General features: G+C 41.8%; 1 protein-coding gene across 7 annotated transcripts in view; it reads right to left on the bottom strand.

The window, feature by feature from the left end:
- Positions 1 to 17,569, bottom strand: part of mcf2l2 (MCF.2 cell line derived transforming sequence-like 2) — a 376,220-nt gene that overhangs the window by 249,004 nt on the left and 109,647 nt on the right. For 5 of the 7 annotated variants that reach the window (XM_039810745.1, XM_039810749.1, XM_039810748.1 and 2 more), the window contains exons 3-5: positions 2,415 to 2,529; positions 1,632 to 1,722; positions 1,118 to 1,237 (exon numbers count right to left, since the gene is read on the bottom strand). In XM_039810745.1, coding sequence (XP_039666679.1) covers positions 1,118 to 1,237; positions 1,632 to 1,722; positions 2,415 to 2,529 — 326 coding nt within the window. The remainder of the gene's footprint in view (positions 1 to 1,117; positions 1,238 to 1,631; positions 1,723 to 2,414; positions 2,530 to 17,569) is intronic. The other 2 variants (XM_039810746.1, XM_039810752.1) reach the window with 1 other exon arrangement.

Here is a 17,569-nt window from a genome sequence, read left to right as displayed (position 1 = left end):
TCAATAAATTAACAATGATCTAACAAACAAAGTGAACAATAATTTATTTTAGACAGCCCTAGTCTTATGTGATTCAACAGGAGTTAGGAGGACACAGTGTTGAGATTAATTAATTAAACATGTCACTTTCTGTATGGATCATACTATTGTTAAAATTGTTAATTTATTTTATTTATGAAAGTTTGTGTGTTTGTGTTCTCAGAAGTTTGATAAATGCTAAGTGCACTAAATTTAATATTTTCACTGAAAAGTTTATTTTCTTATACCTGTTTCGTTTATTTAATATTTTTTATACCTTATTTATACAATTTTTTTTTACATTATACATTTTTTATTTAAGTATACAAGTGCAGATTGGTGAAGTGTTTAATAAATGTTTTTGTTGAGAAATTTTGTGTATCTTAAGTAATTATTAGTGTTACATTTTATCTTTCAAATAGAGGTTTAAAAACAAGCACATATCGGCCAAAATAAATTGGCAGCATTTATCGGCTGACCCTGATTTCTAAAGATCAGCACCGGCAAGAGACCCATATCCCATATCGGTCGACCTCTTGTCTGGACTACACGAGGGGATTTAATTTTGCCACTGCTCGGGGCAGACACCTCTCGATTGCAAATCTCCCTGTAGAGCCTTCCCGCCAAAGACTTTTTGCCAAGACTTAATTATCACATCATCAGTTATAATAAACAAATATCTTTACTTCATTCACTTGTCTCTCCTGATTTTATTATGGATGTTATCTGAACATCCATTTTGCTGCTACGCTGTACTGTACTGTACTGAATGTGAGTTTCGGTGCAGGTTGTGTATCATTATCTGAATGATTTCTGGGGAGGGTTACCAGTTTGATCTCTAATAAAATTTTTTTTTTTTTTAAAAAAAATAATAAAATTTTTAAATTTTTTTTTTTTTTAAAAAATAAATTTTTTTTTTTATTTTTTTTTTTTTATAAAATTTTTTAAAAAAATTTTTTTTTTTTTTTTTATAAAAAAAAAAAAATTAAAAAAAAAAAAAAAATAATAATTAACCACCCTTGCTTGCATAAAACAAACAATTGTTTTCTAAAGAGTGCAGTTGATAGAGTTAATATGATTGGTACTGAAGCATGCTTACCGGTACCTTCATTTTAAAGTCATCCTTATGCAGCTTGATCCCAATGTCTGCTATAGCCCTCTGGAAGAACCTGGACGGCCTCAGCACCAACACCAGCTGCAGGTTTCCTGGAAACGCTCCCTAGATAAAATGTGAATTTACAATACGTCTCTAAGATGTCCCATCATTTCATGGACCTTTTTCACAGCAGACATTTTGACTTGTTATAGTAGAAAAAGCACAGCTGAAATTGATAACCTTAATGATGGCTCAATTCCATCAAGTGTCCCAGTAAGCTATTTCAGTGAGTTACCATGCACAATACCAGGGCCTCTCCTAAGTGGAATGCAGCCATCATTAATGGTTTTGAATACACCTGTGCTTTTCCTGGCTACACCAAACACCAAGAAAGTGCTGGGACCACAATGACATATGGCATGCATATATATATATATATATATATATATATATATATATATATATATATATATATATATATATATATATATATATATAACTATTTTGGAGAACTTACAGCGATCCTGGATAGAGAGGCCTTCACTGAGCTCCATTTGTCCTTCCGCCGGTCAATAATGATAATGAAGCCAATACTGGCAGCATCCAGGCTGGAGACAGGGGGTAAGAAGACTTGTAACTGGATTTCTGCTTTATGTGTGTCTGTGTAAGCGGTGACAATCAAATTCTCTAAAAACTGCTTTACTTTGCTTGATCCTGAACATGCAAAGCTCAGTTGAAAAGCAAAAGGTCTTGCACATCTTAAGTTCACACCAGTTCAGTTCAGTTTCCAGAAAACTTATAAGCTTTTTAATCTTTCAGTTTTCTGTTAAAATGTCAAGTATTCCTAAATTATTGTGCCTAATCTAAGTACCACACAAACATTTAAGGGTCTACTACACATTGTACAGAGAGTACGAAAAAAGGGGCGATTAATAGGGGCCCAGCTGCCCGTATCAGGTTAAACTGGCCATGCCACTGGAGTACAACAAATACTGATCTTTCATGGCTTAATTTCTGTTAAAAACTGTAATAAGATGACAACAAATTACCTCATCAGTGTAAGTGAACTAGAAATCCTCACATCCTCAGCTAACTGTCATGTTCAGAGTAAAGTACATCAAAACCTCTCAGACAATTGTCTGGACTTAAATGGAGGTTTTGCACAAGGTCTTTTTATTGGTGTTCAATGAGCAAAGTGAGGCCTTCTATTGGCTAATGGATACATTGAAGACTAAGAGTCTGATTATTTGAGGGTAACCTTAATGAAAATGAAGTTTTTTGTGTATGAGAGAGTGTGTACCTGGGTATGCTGGTCAAGTAAGTAACAACATTGAGGAAGTCTTCCTCTGGCACGTCGCTAAAGCCTGAGTACTCTGGGAAGATGATGATAGGGGCGCCATCTTTGCCTCGCCCTCCTGCAACATAAAAACACCACACACAACATTTACTATTCTTCCTTCTAGCATAGACTTTAGGTCTTACACTTTCTAACATAACATACAGTATAATGTATATTCGGTATCAGCTTCTTCAGAAAGTTTGAAGTTCAGCATGAGTTTGTACTGCTTGTACTGCCAGTGGGACAGTGGGGTAGAGGAGAGTTCCTGGAATTTTGAGAAGTGTATCCCAGAAAGTCAACAAATTTGCCCATTTATCACAAAAAGTCAGAGAATATCTGTGAAATTTATGTCACATAATGTAACACCTTTTCTGTCTTCATTGTATTATTTTCTTTTCAGCCCAGTTGTAAGTAAACCAAACTGTTAATCTCTTTAAAAACAATGTTTAAAGCTAGTAAAAAGGAACAATTTAATTCATATAAGCTAAATAATGTAGTCATGGAAAATCCTGAAAAACTTTTTTAAGACACAAATGTAGCCAACTCTTCTGCACATGTTTTACACATTTCATTTTTTGTGCTCTGTGACCTGCATGTACAATCTCATCAGTCATCTTTCAACCTCACTCCAAAGAGGTTATAATAATAAGAGACGACACATAATTTTTGTGCAACTGCCACATGCTCCCCTATGTCACTATGTCAATACAATACATCCATGGTCAAAATGCATCATCAATTTGCGTCCACTCAAAGTGCTGTTTTTGACACTGACAGGCTCATATTGTTATTAGGTGTCTTACAACATTATTGAAAAGATCCCTACAGAGACAGACCTTTTTGTTTAAGAGGAAAATCTTTGTTTAACCAGAAACAGCTCTGAGATCGCTTAGAATAATAATCTGAGCCTATCAGTGGCATTTGCCCAATTTACATTCACTGTCAGAAAAAGAGGTCAATTTTTGTTCCCTAAGGTACAAACATAGCAAATGTTCCCTATAAAGAAAAAAATGTACCCTGAAAGTACAATTATGCACTTTGAAGGTACAGTACAATCATGCACCTTCCATCGTACAATGTGAACTTTCCGAAGTGTAAGGTACCATACATATTTTTACACTTTTGATTAAATGAATTTGTGGATGCTCATCACAGCAAAAACTTTATTGTTTTTGTGGAAATGAATGTCATCTCTCAATAAACACAAGTTCATCTATAATAAATTCAAACTCAATAACTCTCAATAATTGTCAAACTAGATAAATATATAAAACAATGAAACTAACAAATAACTGTTGACGCTTTCAGTTGTGTTCTGTTGAAAGGATCTAGCTACAGGATTATGGTCGACTCGGCGGAAGCATAAATACTCCAGCGCAGGAGGATACATGAGTGAATCGGCAGCGATCCAAGTGTCAGTCACTGTCAGTGTTATTCAGTCGGGAGGATGGTGCTTGGCCATTTATCAACAGAGGATTTAATCACGGACTTGTTTTTGAATAGAGCTCACTGAAGCACCACTTAATTTACCTTTGAATTTACTTTTTTCTCTTCAGTGACCTCTATTCCAAAACGAGTCCGTGATTAAATCCTCCGGTTGATAAATGGCCAAGCACCATCCTTTACTTACTAGTAAAGCTCATCACGAAAAACATGTAACCATTCAAGAATTAAATGAGGAACTGAGAAAAATGTCCATTGGACAAAATGACAGGACAAATAAGCCTGTGCCTTTCTCAGAAAGTCTTTTACATGGCTCCAGTGTTGTCGGGAGTGGTGTTTATTCTGACTTCCTTTCTTGATGGCACACAGGGTAAGGCTGCAGTTACTGGCGGATCTATTTATTGTGTTGTGAAATTGCAGACATAGTAATGGCATCGGTTGTCTAAAAAGAGTCTCTTCCTCTTCTTGATCAATTAGTTTCTGAGTTTTTGTCTGGTATGGAAAAAGAGTTTGGAATTGGATCTGGAACTCCAAATGTCATTTCATTCATTATTCTCATCTAATGTTATGTATTTACGGTCCTTTACGGTCTTTATGGTGCATGAGATTTGAGGGGAAACATCAGTATTTCAAACAGGTAGCTATTCCTCAAGGAACTTTGTCAATGTTACATCAACTTTAAGCAGCTGCCATCAATTTAGACAGTGTTGGGGATTTTCTTCAACTAATATGTTTGGGGAGCATGAGAGGGTTGTGGGACACGGTGTTAGCACACTATTACAGTCACTTCCTTCAGCTCTTAGGCAGAGCCTGGGTCTGTCCGAGGTTTCTTCCCAAGAGGGAGTTTTTCCTCGCCACTGTCGCACTGCTTGCTCTTGAGGGACTTATTGTAATTGTTGGGGCTTTGTAAATTATAGAGTGTGGTCTAGACCTACTCTATCTGTAAAGTGTCTCGAGATAACCTATGTTATGATTTGATACTATAAATAAAATTGAATTGAATTCCATAACTGTTAGTGAGTGGTACAAACATGTCAATTTTCAGGAAATAAAACTTAACCAAGTAACAGAGGTAGTGATTAACAGTATTTAATATTGTGTGGGAGATGTCTTTGTTGTGGGTCATATGCACTGTGAAAATATACTTTTGTTTTTTCAGATCAAATATATTCTTAACATACACACAGATTGGGCGTGATGTGGAAAACTATTAATTCATCTTTCTTTCTGTTATCACTACTACACCTACTTAGTAAAATATGAACAGGACTGCACTGTCCTCGACCCTTTTGAGGTGATGGATTTTCATTATTTAGATACATACTGTGTAGATGATATATTTGTTAGAATGCTTTATTCATGTTAAGCTGTGTTGGGAGAGTTGTGGAGTGTTGTTGGTAAGGAAGGCAAATGCTAAAAAGCTGAAAGCTTGTGTTTGAAAAAAAAATTCAGAACACAGTCATCAATCAGCATCATGTCGTTTATCCACTAATGACTCTCATGATTTTAATGTTTTTATAATGTTTTTTACCTTGGTGTGGTGTGCTTAAGTGTTTTGCTTGATCTTTTAGCTCAGGGAAAACATTAGGGGCACTATTTTAATGATCTGAAACGCAAGTTTGAAACGCAAAACGCAAGTAGCTTTGTGGGCGGATCTCGGGCGCTGTTGCTATTATACCGGCGCCCGACGCAAATCTTAAATGGGTTGGTCTGAAGTAGCTAGGTGTGGTTTGGGTGTAACGTGAAAATAACCAATCAGAGCGTCATCTCACATTCCCTTTAAGAGCAGGCATATTGTTCTGTGGCGGATTGCTGTTATGACGGCGGATTTGCCTGGCGCACGCCAGCGGGAGATGTCCGGGATGCGGCAAAGTAATAAATGCCCGTGTTGTCCGGGTGGCGATGTTGCTGCGGCGTCTCGGGCGCGTCTCCTCAAGTCTGGAGAGGATTGCTGCAGCCATGCAGCGTGGGCCTCCAAACGCACCACCTGCACCTGTTGTGCCCCTTCCTCCTCCCCCATCTCCATATCCATGATTCATGGAAATGTGTAAAACACAACAAGCCACAAAGAATGCTGCGACTTTTTGAGGATTGTACTGTAAAATGCCTCCTGATGTAATCCTGATCCAAACACATGAAGCGCATTTTCAGTAATATTTTTCTTTGTAATTATGTATGGTTTTCAAAAATGTGAACTGCTGTAGATGAGAGAAGTGTATGCGCGTTGTGCACACGCTACATTATGGCTAAGCATTCGTCTCTAAAATAGCATCTGAATAACGCGCTACTGACTTTAGACTAGCGCCACTGACTTTAGACCAGGTTTTTCCTGGTCAGTGGCGGAATTGTTTTCTGAAACTGCAAAATAGCACCATGTAAAGTTTGCGCCGGAACACGCCTCCTCTTTTCGCTGAACCCGGGAGCGCAAATACATTCCCTAATTTACCGAGGTGTGTCTGTGGAGGGAAAAGTCCGCTGTGCGTGGGGTGCAAAATAGGAATGATACATGCGTCGGTGTACAAAGGAAATTGCACTGAGTGCAAGATAGGGCCCTAGGTGTTTTTATCTCCTGCCATACAGCTATTATCTGATATTGCCGACTGTTCCTTTGTTTTTGGAGTAGCAGTGTTAAATGTCAATGAAAGCTTCCTAATGTTACAGTTGTTTTTTTTACATGAAATCCTAAAACTTTGTTACATTGTATGTTTGTGAGATCCTGTGGATAAAATTGTTGTCCTTTTTTTTTTTTTTAAGATAATTTTTTGTGCATTTTCAGCTTTAATTATTGAGAGGGCAGATGAAGACATGAAAGGGGAGAGAGAGAGAGAATGACATGCAGCAAAGGGCCGCAGGTTGGAGTCGAACCCAGGCCCGCTGCGTCAAGGAGTAAGCCTCTATATATGGGCATCTGCTCTACCAACTGGGCTATCTGGGTGCCCAAATTGTTGCCCATTTAAGGACAAAAATAAATTTTTTCGTCTTTTTTTTCTTTCACTAAAGCAGGGGTCTTCAACGTTTTTTAAGGACCGCTTAATTGAAAGAGAGACGGAGCAGGGACCCCCTACTACATATATTGTATAAAATGAAGTTGCATATTAAACTGCCTACAATAAGGTGTAGGGCGGCCTAAAGCCTTTATAAATAACTTTTTTGCATATAATACTAAGCTATTAAAATAGCCTAATAATTGTTGGCATGATTTTATAAATCATGTTTTAATGTTAAACATACATGTAACACAATGAATCCTTAGGCTTAACTGTATGTTGATGGTCTTCTGTCTCGCACTGCTGGCTTGACGTGCCGAGACAGCTTGTACACGACCCAATGCCTGTCTGGCCTCATGTGGTATGAGGTTGTAATCCATTACCTGGAAGACAATAGGGTATGGAAGAGGACTAACAAGCCAACTTCAAAACATTCCCCTAAAGGTGGGGGTTGGGCGTGGGACCAGCTACTCCACTACTCCACACGTAAAAAGCCTTCAGCTACAGGAACATCGACGAATATCAGAAAATCCTCAAGCCTTGGGAAGGAAGCCTCTGCAGCGACCCAAGCTAAAGAGAATATGACAACGTGCATGGAAAACCGCAAGGAGACTGTACATTCAAGGCGACACATCAACATAGCGACATGGAATGTGAGGACCATGTATGCTGGTGGAAAGGCAGCAGTGATAGCGGAAGAGATGAGGAGGTATGGGACATCCCTCCTTGGTCTGGGTGAAACCAGGTGGCTTCAGTCAGGGCAGGTCAAGCTGGAGAGTGGAGAGACCATACTCTACTCAGGACATCCAGATGACTCTGCACCACACACAGAGGGAGTAGCGTTCATGCTGTCCAAAGAAGCACAAAGGGCCCTTCTCAGCTGGGAACCCATCAACTCACGGATCATCACCGCCAAATTCCAAACCCACAAGAAAATAAACCTCCAAGTGGTACAATGCTACGCTCACACCAACGACACTGATGATGAATCCAAGGACCAATTCTACAACCAACTATACACCATTCTACAGGCCAGGAAAAGGAAGGATGTCATGATCTTGATGGGAGGCATAAATGCAAAGATAGGGGGAAATAACAACGGCTTTGAGACAGTAATGGGAAGAGAAGGTCTAGGGACCATGAATGAGAATGGAGGTTCAATTCAATTAAATTTTATTTATAGTATAATTTCATAACAAGACACTTTACAGATAGAGTAGGTCTAGACCACACTCTATAATTTACAAAGACCCAACAATTCCAGTATTTCTGTTCGCAGCAGCTTGTGCAGACAACAACTTGGTCATCAGTGGGTCAGTATTCCAACACAAGAATATAAACATAAAGCCACCTGGGTTTCTGCTGACCACACCACAGAAAATCAAACCAAGCTCTAGAAATAGAAACCCCAAGCAGCTAGAAGATCTGAATTTCACTGATGATCTGGCACTACTGGCCCACATACACCAACAGATGCAGGAAAAATCAGGAAAACTGGAGGAAACTGCGGCTCTGCTCGGACTCAAAATAAACTCATCAAAAACTAAAGTATTGCGTATCAACAGCAATAACCCATAATCATGGACCAAAACGCCCTAGATGATGTAAACAGCTTCACATACCTTGGTAGCATGATTACAGTGGAAAGTGGCACAGAGGACGATGTCCAAGCCAGGATCAGAAAAGCAAGGACAACATTCAACATGCTAAACAATATCTGGAAGGCAAAAAATCTGTCACTCAAGACCAAACTGCAAATCTTCAACACAAATGTAAAGACCATTCTACTTTATGGCTCAGGAACCTGGAGAATTACCACCACCATACTCAATAAGCTGCAGACCTTCATCAACCGGTGCCTCAGACGCCTCCTGGGAATATACTGGCCCAGCACCATCTCTAATGTCAATCTGTGGGAACTCACCAAACAAGACCCAATAGAAATGCAAATCCGGAGGAGGAAATGGAAGTGGATAGGGCACACACTCGGAAGAAAGAAATCAATCACTAAACACGCACTGACATGGAACCCACAGGGCAGGAGGAAGAGAGGCAGACTGAGAAAAACCTGGAGAAGAACCACAGACCAGGAGATGAAGAAAGAAGGGCTGACGTGGCAAAATCTAGAGCAGAGGGCCCAAGATCGGAGAGGATGGAAGACCTTCGTCGATGGCCTATGTTCGTATGGGAATTTAAAGGCCTAAGTAAGTAAGTAAGTTGATTGTCTTAGTGACTACCCTACCTATGGGCCAGTTAGCAGTGGGGATTTATATTTGTTAATATGTTGAATTCATGTTAAGACTTTTTAATTTTTGAAAAAACTTTCAAAAATTATTGAATAATTAATTATTATCACCATGCACAGGGCTGGACTGGGACAAAAAAATCGGCCCTGGCAATTTTGGCCCAGGCGGCTCACACCCATCGTGATTGGTCAGACACATTCCCTGCATACAGCAATATGTGTGCATTCTACGATATGAGTTGCCTAGTGTTCTGCGTTTATGTGATAGTTTTAGATCCTTCAAGAGGGGTCTCAAGACTTACAGTATCTGTTGATCTTACACTTAAATAATTAATTAATTCTTAGTTATGATTTGTATTTTTATGGTATTTTTTATTTGATATTGTATTATTGTTATTATTACTATTTTGTAATGTTATCATAATACATAGCTAAACACTACAACAGTTAAAATAGTTAAAATGGTACTGGCATTCCACAAAGCAACTTTGGCTTTGCAATGCTACTGAATAACATTAGCTAATAAAGCAATTCAAGGAATACTGATGATTGTATCAACACTGATTTTATAGATGACACAGACTTTTCAGCTACCCAACAGGCCAACCGCTAGCATTTTCAATGTAAACTTAAGCGTGACAGCCACTAACTTTAATGTTACAGCCAAAATGCTTGTCGTTATGATGTGAGGCGCACATAACGAGCACGCGTGCATGTGCGCGCACACACACACACACACACACACAGCCTCCCTCCCTTCCTGAGAGTCTAATTTGCCTACTCCTTACCGCCTTACCTTCCTATAATACTGATGTTGAAGCAGTTACTACAGCCCCAAACATGTCAGAAATTTTGGCAAATTTTGAGGCATCCGCCTGTAGATTCTTAATCTTTTTCTCCCGTAATTTCTCTGCACCTCCCTTGCGATTTGATGGTCGTTTGTCCATTGTAACGTGGATGCTAAACTTCCAGCATAAGCATAACTAGTACAGCTCGTGTCTCAGGGCCGGGAGTGGGGAAAGGGGTTCCTGGCTCTGACTGGGTCAGGCCAGTGCCAATAAAGAAAATTAACCAATGGGCCGCTGTTAGTTGTTTTTGGGCCGGCGCAGCCAAAAAGGAAAAATTATATCGGCAATTTGGCTCAAAAGTGCGTCGGCCCACCGGGAAAATGCCCGGTATGCCAGATGGCCAGTCCAGCCCTGCTCGTCCTCAAAAGACTTCAGACTCGACTCAGACTCAAAATGCAAGATTTGTGAGCAATCTTTATTTTTAGTAAACGTCTGATGAGCTGAATGTTTTCCCCTCCCTGCTTAACCTGGCTGCTTAACCTGAATATATACATAAAGCCACCTGGGTTTCTGATGACCACACCACAGAAAATCAAACCAAGCTCTAGAAATAGAAACCCCAAGCAAAGTGTAGAAGATATGGAAAGGTCTGAAAACCTTGTGGAAAGACACATGCGAAGAAGTTTTAGGGAGGAGGAAAACAGACAGCAAGCCCTGGATATCCAGAGATACAGATAGCAAAGTGAGTGAGAGGAGGAAGAAAAAAGAGACTGCTTAACCTCGTTATAACCTAACTATGTAACATGTTATATGTAATGTATCTGAAGCAAGCACTCCAGCTACACTTTCGGCCTTATCATTTGGCAGGGGAAACGCCTCTACCCATTTTGTGAAGTAATCCTGTACCACAAGCACATAGCTGTTGTGATGCTCTGTCTCATTCAGTGGCCCCATAATATCCAAAGCAACCCGCTCCATGGGGGTTCCTACCCTGATGGTTCCCATAGGGGCCTGTGGTGTCCACCTCCACTGGCTCAAATATGTCTTTGTGGCTGGACTGCAAGGTGAGACTGCAACCCATGATAGGTGCAATGTCAGAATCAGTTTCCTGTGCCTGCTGCAGCTCCTCCGGGGACCAGCCACAGAAAAATGCAGCCTCACTGGTCTCTCACAGTCGTCCCGCATACCACCACTGCACATCTCATTCCATTCCGACTCTACAGTCTCCAACGGCATCTGGCCATCCCTGCCCGCTCCCTCATCTTCGTCACTTCAACACTTCGTATGTTCCACCACCGCGTAGAACGCACCGCAAGCGATTTCTACTACGCAAAACCCAGTGCACGCTTTGGTACATAGTTCTGTTCAGTTTTGGACAATTTGCGGCTCCCGTACGCCAGCACACGTTCCCTGTCCTGCTGAGCTTGGGACAGGACAGCACCAATGCCAACGTCACTTGTGTCAGTGTCCAGTATCATGTGTCCCTGGTCTAAAGGGTAGCCCAGAACTGGCGCAGTGGTTAGCAGATGCTTGAGTCTGTCAAATGCCTCTTGACATTCCGTCGTCCACTGGAACCGAGCAAATTTCTTGGTCAGGGCATGGAGGGGCTCAGCTACCGTGGCAAAATCCTTCATGAATCGTCGGTAGTATGATGCCAGGCAGATGAATTGACGGACCTCCTGGACTGATGTGGGTGTAGGCCTCTCCTGAACCTTCTGTACTTTGGTGGGGTCTGTGACCACCCCCTGTTCTGAAACTATGTGGCCCAGATAGGCCACTTCACGGCGGAAGAGGCAGCATTTCGCCAGCTTCAACTTCAGGTTGGCTTGCTGCAGCCTTTCAAAAACTTGGTCAAGACGCTGAAGCATCTCCAACACATCCCAACCCAGTACAATTATGTCGTCCAAGTACACAAGGCACGTCTCCCACTGCAGGCCAGCCAACACACGGTCCATCAGCTGTTGGAATGTAGCTGGAGGGTTACATAATCCAAACGGCATGACATTCCATTCAAACAGTCCATTCCTGGTGCAGAAGGCGGCTGCTCGGCGGGCTTGGGGGGTCAGCTCAACTTGCGGAGGCAAGGTCCAGCGTACTGAACCATTCGGCAGTGGAGAGGGTGTCCAGTGTGTCCTGGATGTGGGGCAACGGATAAGCATCCTTTATTGTGCAGTCATTAAGTGCTCTGTAGTCCTCACAGAGACAATACGTTCCATCCTTTTTACGCACCATCACTATGGGCGAAGCCCAGATGCTGTGGCTACAACGGGCCCACCCAGCTTCCAGGCTCTGCTCCACCTGTTAGTCAGCATCCTGTTGCTTTTCCCATGCCATCCGACATAGTGGCTGCTTGACAGCAACTCCTGGCCGTGTCATGATATCATGCTGCACCAGGTTTGTGCGGCAAGATCGCTGGGTCCAGTCGAGAATACACCGCCGTAGGTGCACAGCAGCTGGGCTAGCTGGAGCCGCTCCTCTTGGTCGAGCTCTGTCGCACTCTGGTTGTAGAGCTCTTGCAGGTGCTGGGGAACAGTAGGGTGCTCTGACTGCCTGGCCTTGGCTGTGATGTTGGCCGGCTGAAGGGCTTCTGCAGGTTGAAGGAAACCTGCAATAACTCCCCGTTTTATGCGGAGAGGCACGCTCTTAAAAGGTTGAGCTTCCACCAGCATCCGGGCGACTAGCACTTTGTGTTTCTCTAAAAAGCCTTTGGTGGGGCTCAGCATCACTTCCCCTTTTAGGTGTTCTTTAATATGGGTGTTACCTCTTATAACATACTCCAATCCAGCCTCGAACACCACAGTCCGTGCGACTCTCACCGCGTGCGTCCTTGGTCTGCTCATGGCATGGAAATATGGCACCTCTTCCCCAAACAGTACGATGTGGCTATTTCCAAAATCAAGGCATGCTTGGGCCTGAATGAGGAATGGATGGCCGAGGAGGGCCTCTTCACCAGCAATGTCAGCCATCAGGAAATGCACGCTCAGTCGCTCACCTGTCGGTTGTTGATCTGGACGGGAATGTACGCCTCCCCAATGACAGGAACATCACCAGATCCAACCCCCAGCAGCGTCTTTACAGTCGATGGCTGAAGTGACGGTCGAGCATTTGAGTGGATGGCGTTATAATGGTGCAGGGGCAAAACACTCCTCCGCGCCCCACTATCCAGAACAGCACAGATCTTCAGTTCCTGAATTGTCAGATGAATGCTCATTTCCTGACTATGCGCTTTAACGTGGAGCACAGTGGGCTCTGGGCTCTCATGGGAAGCTGTTGGAGGCTGACCTCTGGTGGTCTTCCTTGGTGAAGGGCAATTCCTCTTCATGTGACCGATGCCTGAGCAGTTGTCACAGCGAATTTCTTCCCACTTAATGTCCTTATAGTTTTTACGGGGGGCTGGTGTGCGTTGAAATCCACGGTGTGCGTTGTTGTTAGTCACAACGGCACCTGTCTCCCCACCAGGGCATGAAATTAACACTTTGGCAGGTAGAAAATGAGAATTGAGTGATTCAGATGCGTAACTATCGGTAAGCAGGGTACGCGGTTGCTTACGGGCCAAGACCAATCGGGGCCCGCATCAGTGGAAGACATTGATTTACAGCCCGGGCTCCCTATCGCATTTTCATTACTAACACAATCCCGGCAGTCTGACCTGCAGCCACTGACCAAGCGGGAGTGAGAACGGGTAACATTCCTTTCCTTGTTTCTGTTATGAAGATGAGACGTGTGTCTGACTCGAACATCTCACATTACTAACAAAACGTACAGCGAAAGACCGTGCAAAACATTTCAGACCATCCTGCCAACCTGTATACATTATAACATCAATGTACGCTGTAACGATTTTTCACTCTAAAGCTGCTGCTGTTTCAATCTTGTCAGCTGTCTGCAGCGGGCGGGGCTGTTGCTCCGTTTCCCCCGCCACTGACGCACACACACACAAACACACACAATCACACATGGTGGATGCAGGAAAAAAAGCAGATGAGACCTGCAGGACGACCTAAATTGAGGACAGCTACGTTATTGTAAGTGCAATGATAAGTTAAAGTCCAATAAGTACTTGATTAAACTGTATGAATGTGTGTCCCAGCCCAGGATAGGGAATTAACTAACAATGTAAAGATCAACAAGCCACTGACAGATATGTTCATATTTGATTCATTCAATAAATTATTATTTTGTGTCTTAAATCCACCAGCCGTTTTAATATTATACCAACATCATCATCCTGAGCCTTTTTGGTAAGGTTTCTAGAAAATATCCGCCCAGAGTAATTAATTAATAGTACTAATTATTATTCTCCCCAAAACAAGTTTCCTTTTTATTTATTTTTTTATTTTTAAGAACTATACAAAAAAAGTTTTTTGCAACAACTCATGTGTTATGGTTCACATTCACCAGTGTTTTGTTGTTGTTGTGGTGCGCGTATGCTACTCCTGACTTTGTCAGTCATCTCATCTCTTATATGCAGTGACGTAATGAGCCAACACCGGACCCCTATGCAGTATTATCAAGGCGGGCCCCCCTACTACAGCACGTAATGACGGCGCAATGTCCATGAGTAGGCGACCATGAGTAGGACAGGATAGGATCATAGAGACACAGCAAGTCCTGTTTTTCACCTTTATGAGGCAAAAAAAAAAAAAAACTGTCTGGTAAAAAGTCACTGTGGCAGGTGGATTTAAAAATCCACCTGCCACAGTGGCTGGTGGTCATAAAAGTTAACTTCATGCCCTGCTCCCCACGTTCAGCTCCTTCCCTGACCATAGCAGTGCGTGGTTTCTGCTCTACCAAGCTGTGTAGCCCTGAATGCATGAGGCTGGTGACATGTGATGCCGCTCGCCTGGTGGTCTCATAGCAACGGGCAATGTCGTAAGCTAGTGTGTGGGGCCGCTTCTCTAACAACTTCTGCACAATCTCTGTATCCCCTATTGCATGAGTGAAAATTTCAACACCAATGGCATCCTGCTCTTTTTTGGGCCTGAAAAGTAAAGCAAATACTTAAAGTGCCTTAAACCTGCATTCTATCTGATTTCCAGAAGGGGGTGACTCCACTGGCTTCAAAAAGAAGTCTGTTTCTATAGAAGTCTATGGGGAAATGACCTTGCTTCTCACTAGATTTATTACCTTAGTAAACTAAAAGTTTACGGTCTCACTCGCTAGTCTTTTTGTAGTCTATTTAATTCTTCTTAATACAGAATGGTGTTCATTTTGTAAAATATGGTCCCATTTTTTTAAATTGACGATAAAGCAGGGATGCTTTAGGAGCGTGTCTTAGGAGCAATGCTTATCAATGGCCCTGTGTACATTGAAATAGCTGTGAACTTATTTTTGGGTGTTGCCCATGTTTTCATCTTAAACCAGATCACTCTGTGTTTTCACTTCATCAAAGTTTACTGGAACATTTTGGTCGCCATTAATTTTCTTGTTCAGCGTTCAGCCAACCAAGCTAGGTAGCTAGCGCTAGCTGGTAACTTCAGAGACAGCTTGCTGATTTTCAACCAGCTCTGCATACACCAGTACCCTAAGGTTAGATGACTCGCGTTTTTTCTGATTAGCATTTAGCTTAGCACAGTGTGATTGAAACCATACACAACACAGAGGTGATATCTTCCCCATCTCCACACTTTTGTCATATGAACACTTCTGGTTTCAAAATATCAAGATGGCAACGACCAAAATGCAAAGCGGCAGTCCACAAACCAATGTGTGATGTCACTCGTCTCATTTGGGGTTTGTAAAAATTCAGTGCCCATAAAACTATTTTCCAAGCTATAGCTTTTATATTTGTAACTACGTAACTTTAAGCATCAATGGGAATATCACAATAACCTGTATTAATGATATTTAAGCACTAGAAATCAGAATTAGGTTCGGCTCTTGAAGTGAATCGGCTACGACCACTGTTTCAATAGCAAAAGCAGTATCAAAACATTTATTTTAACATTCCACAAGGATTGTGAATCATGCATAGAAAACACGACAACAACGATCAGAAATCCCCCCAAAATAATCAGTCAGTTTAAAAGAAAAATCAGTCCAGTCAATTAGTTCAATGTTCAACTTAGTTGAGTTTCAGTTAAGTTCCTGTGTGGTTTGTTGAATAAAAGGCCTTGTTTCAAATCACTACCCGGGCAGTGTGTGATAACGTTGGAGATCTCATAATCTTATCTGTATGATGTATGCTGTAGAATCTCTCTCTCTCTCTCTCTCTCTCTCTCTCTCTCTCTCTCTCTCTCTCTCTCTCAACAGTTGCAGAATATGCACACAAAAAAAAAATCTGCATACAGCAATGCAAAATATCTACTTAGTAGCTACAAAATACACGTGAATAGTGCAAAGTGCTACATTTACAGGTTCAACATTTCTAATCTAGAAAGTTACTGAACTCATTAAAATCATATAGCCACAAATAGGACGGCAAAAGACGTCGCAAACATTATTTATGATGGCTCTAAGCCTCAAAACATTAGCCCGTTAGATTAACCTCGTAGCTGAATAAACATACATGAATTCACGTTACCCCATCTCATCATTAACAACGCACATGTATGCAACAAAATGGCATTCCAAATGGCAACGGTAGATAAACATGTCATCTCCGACTGTTTTTTTTTTTAATTGTCAAAGGACATAACAGGAATAGCAAAGTAACAAAATGCACATAGTACAGAATTATTAGAATAGCTTATCCTTCTGTTTTTAATCAAACTAAGGTGGCATGCTAGCAAGTAGGTTCCCTCCTGTTGTACTCACCGGAGATTCTTAACTTATCCGAAGGAAGAAAAAAAAAGTGTAAACGGCAGTTCACGATAATTAAGGCTTCTTGACACTAATACCAACATTGTGCGTTAACCGTGTGTTAAGTGGTACGTTTCACAAAATTTATCTCACTCTGTCTTAATCTAACGATTCACTTGACGAGAGGGGAAAAAGGAAAAAAAGAGTCAATGCTCTTCTTTAGCCATGCAACACAGAGTGGCTCAGCCAACAAACATGAAGCAGCGCCATCAAGGGGTTTCCTAACGCCTGGTAAGTCAGCCGGTCAGGCTCTACCCTATGTCTAATTGATCTTCGCACTTCTGCGTCTTCTTGTTGTTCACATCATTCACACCCAAATCCTCAGGTTCATGTTGCTCTGATTGTTCATCATGGTTTTCTTTTCTTACATGTTCCTCTCCTTTCCAGTTCGCTGTTGGCTGGAATACCTCAGCTTCGGGTCTCAGGCTCGATTCCTCAGGGCTTGCGTTGTGATTTTCCTCTCCTGAAGAAGGCCTAGGGTCAGTCTGAGCAACATGGCATCATGACTTTGCGTGAACATACACGCCACTTTTCTAAAGCCAAATGGCGTGTTATCTGTACGCATTTTGAGCTTTCCACGTGTATGTCTACGCTGTATACCACGTGGCGTCTTATCGCGAGAACGTGCCGTACTATCGCAAGAACAACATCACATGCGTGTAAAAAAAAAAGGTTGGGTTTAGGAAATTGGGAAAGGCTTTAGTAACACAAAAAACGACAAAAACACGACAGTGACTAACATCATACGCTTAGGAAAACAATAAACGGTTGGGTTTAGGAAAGAAACATTGGGGAATTAACAAAAAAAAACGCGATCCTGGCTCTCCTGGGTGAAAGTCCTGCGTTTTACCC

The sequence above is a fragment of the Perca fluviatilis genome, chromosome 9 (assembly GCF_010015445.1).
Source record: "Perca fluviatilis chromosome 9, GENO_Pfluv_1.0, whole genome shotgun sequence".
NCBI classification, from domain to species: Eukaryota; Metazoa; Chordata; class Actinopteri; order Perciformes; family Percidae; genus Perca; species Perca fluviatilis.
Note: the sequence above shows the minus strand (reverse complement) of the source record. Positions and strands in the feature narration are given on the sequence as shown.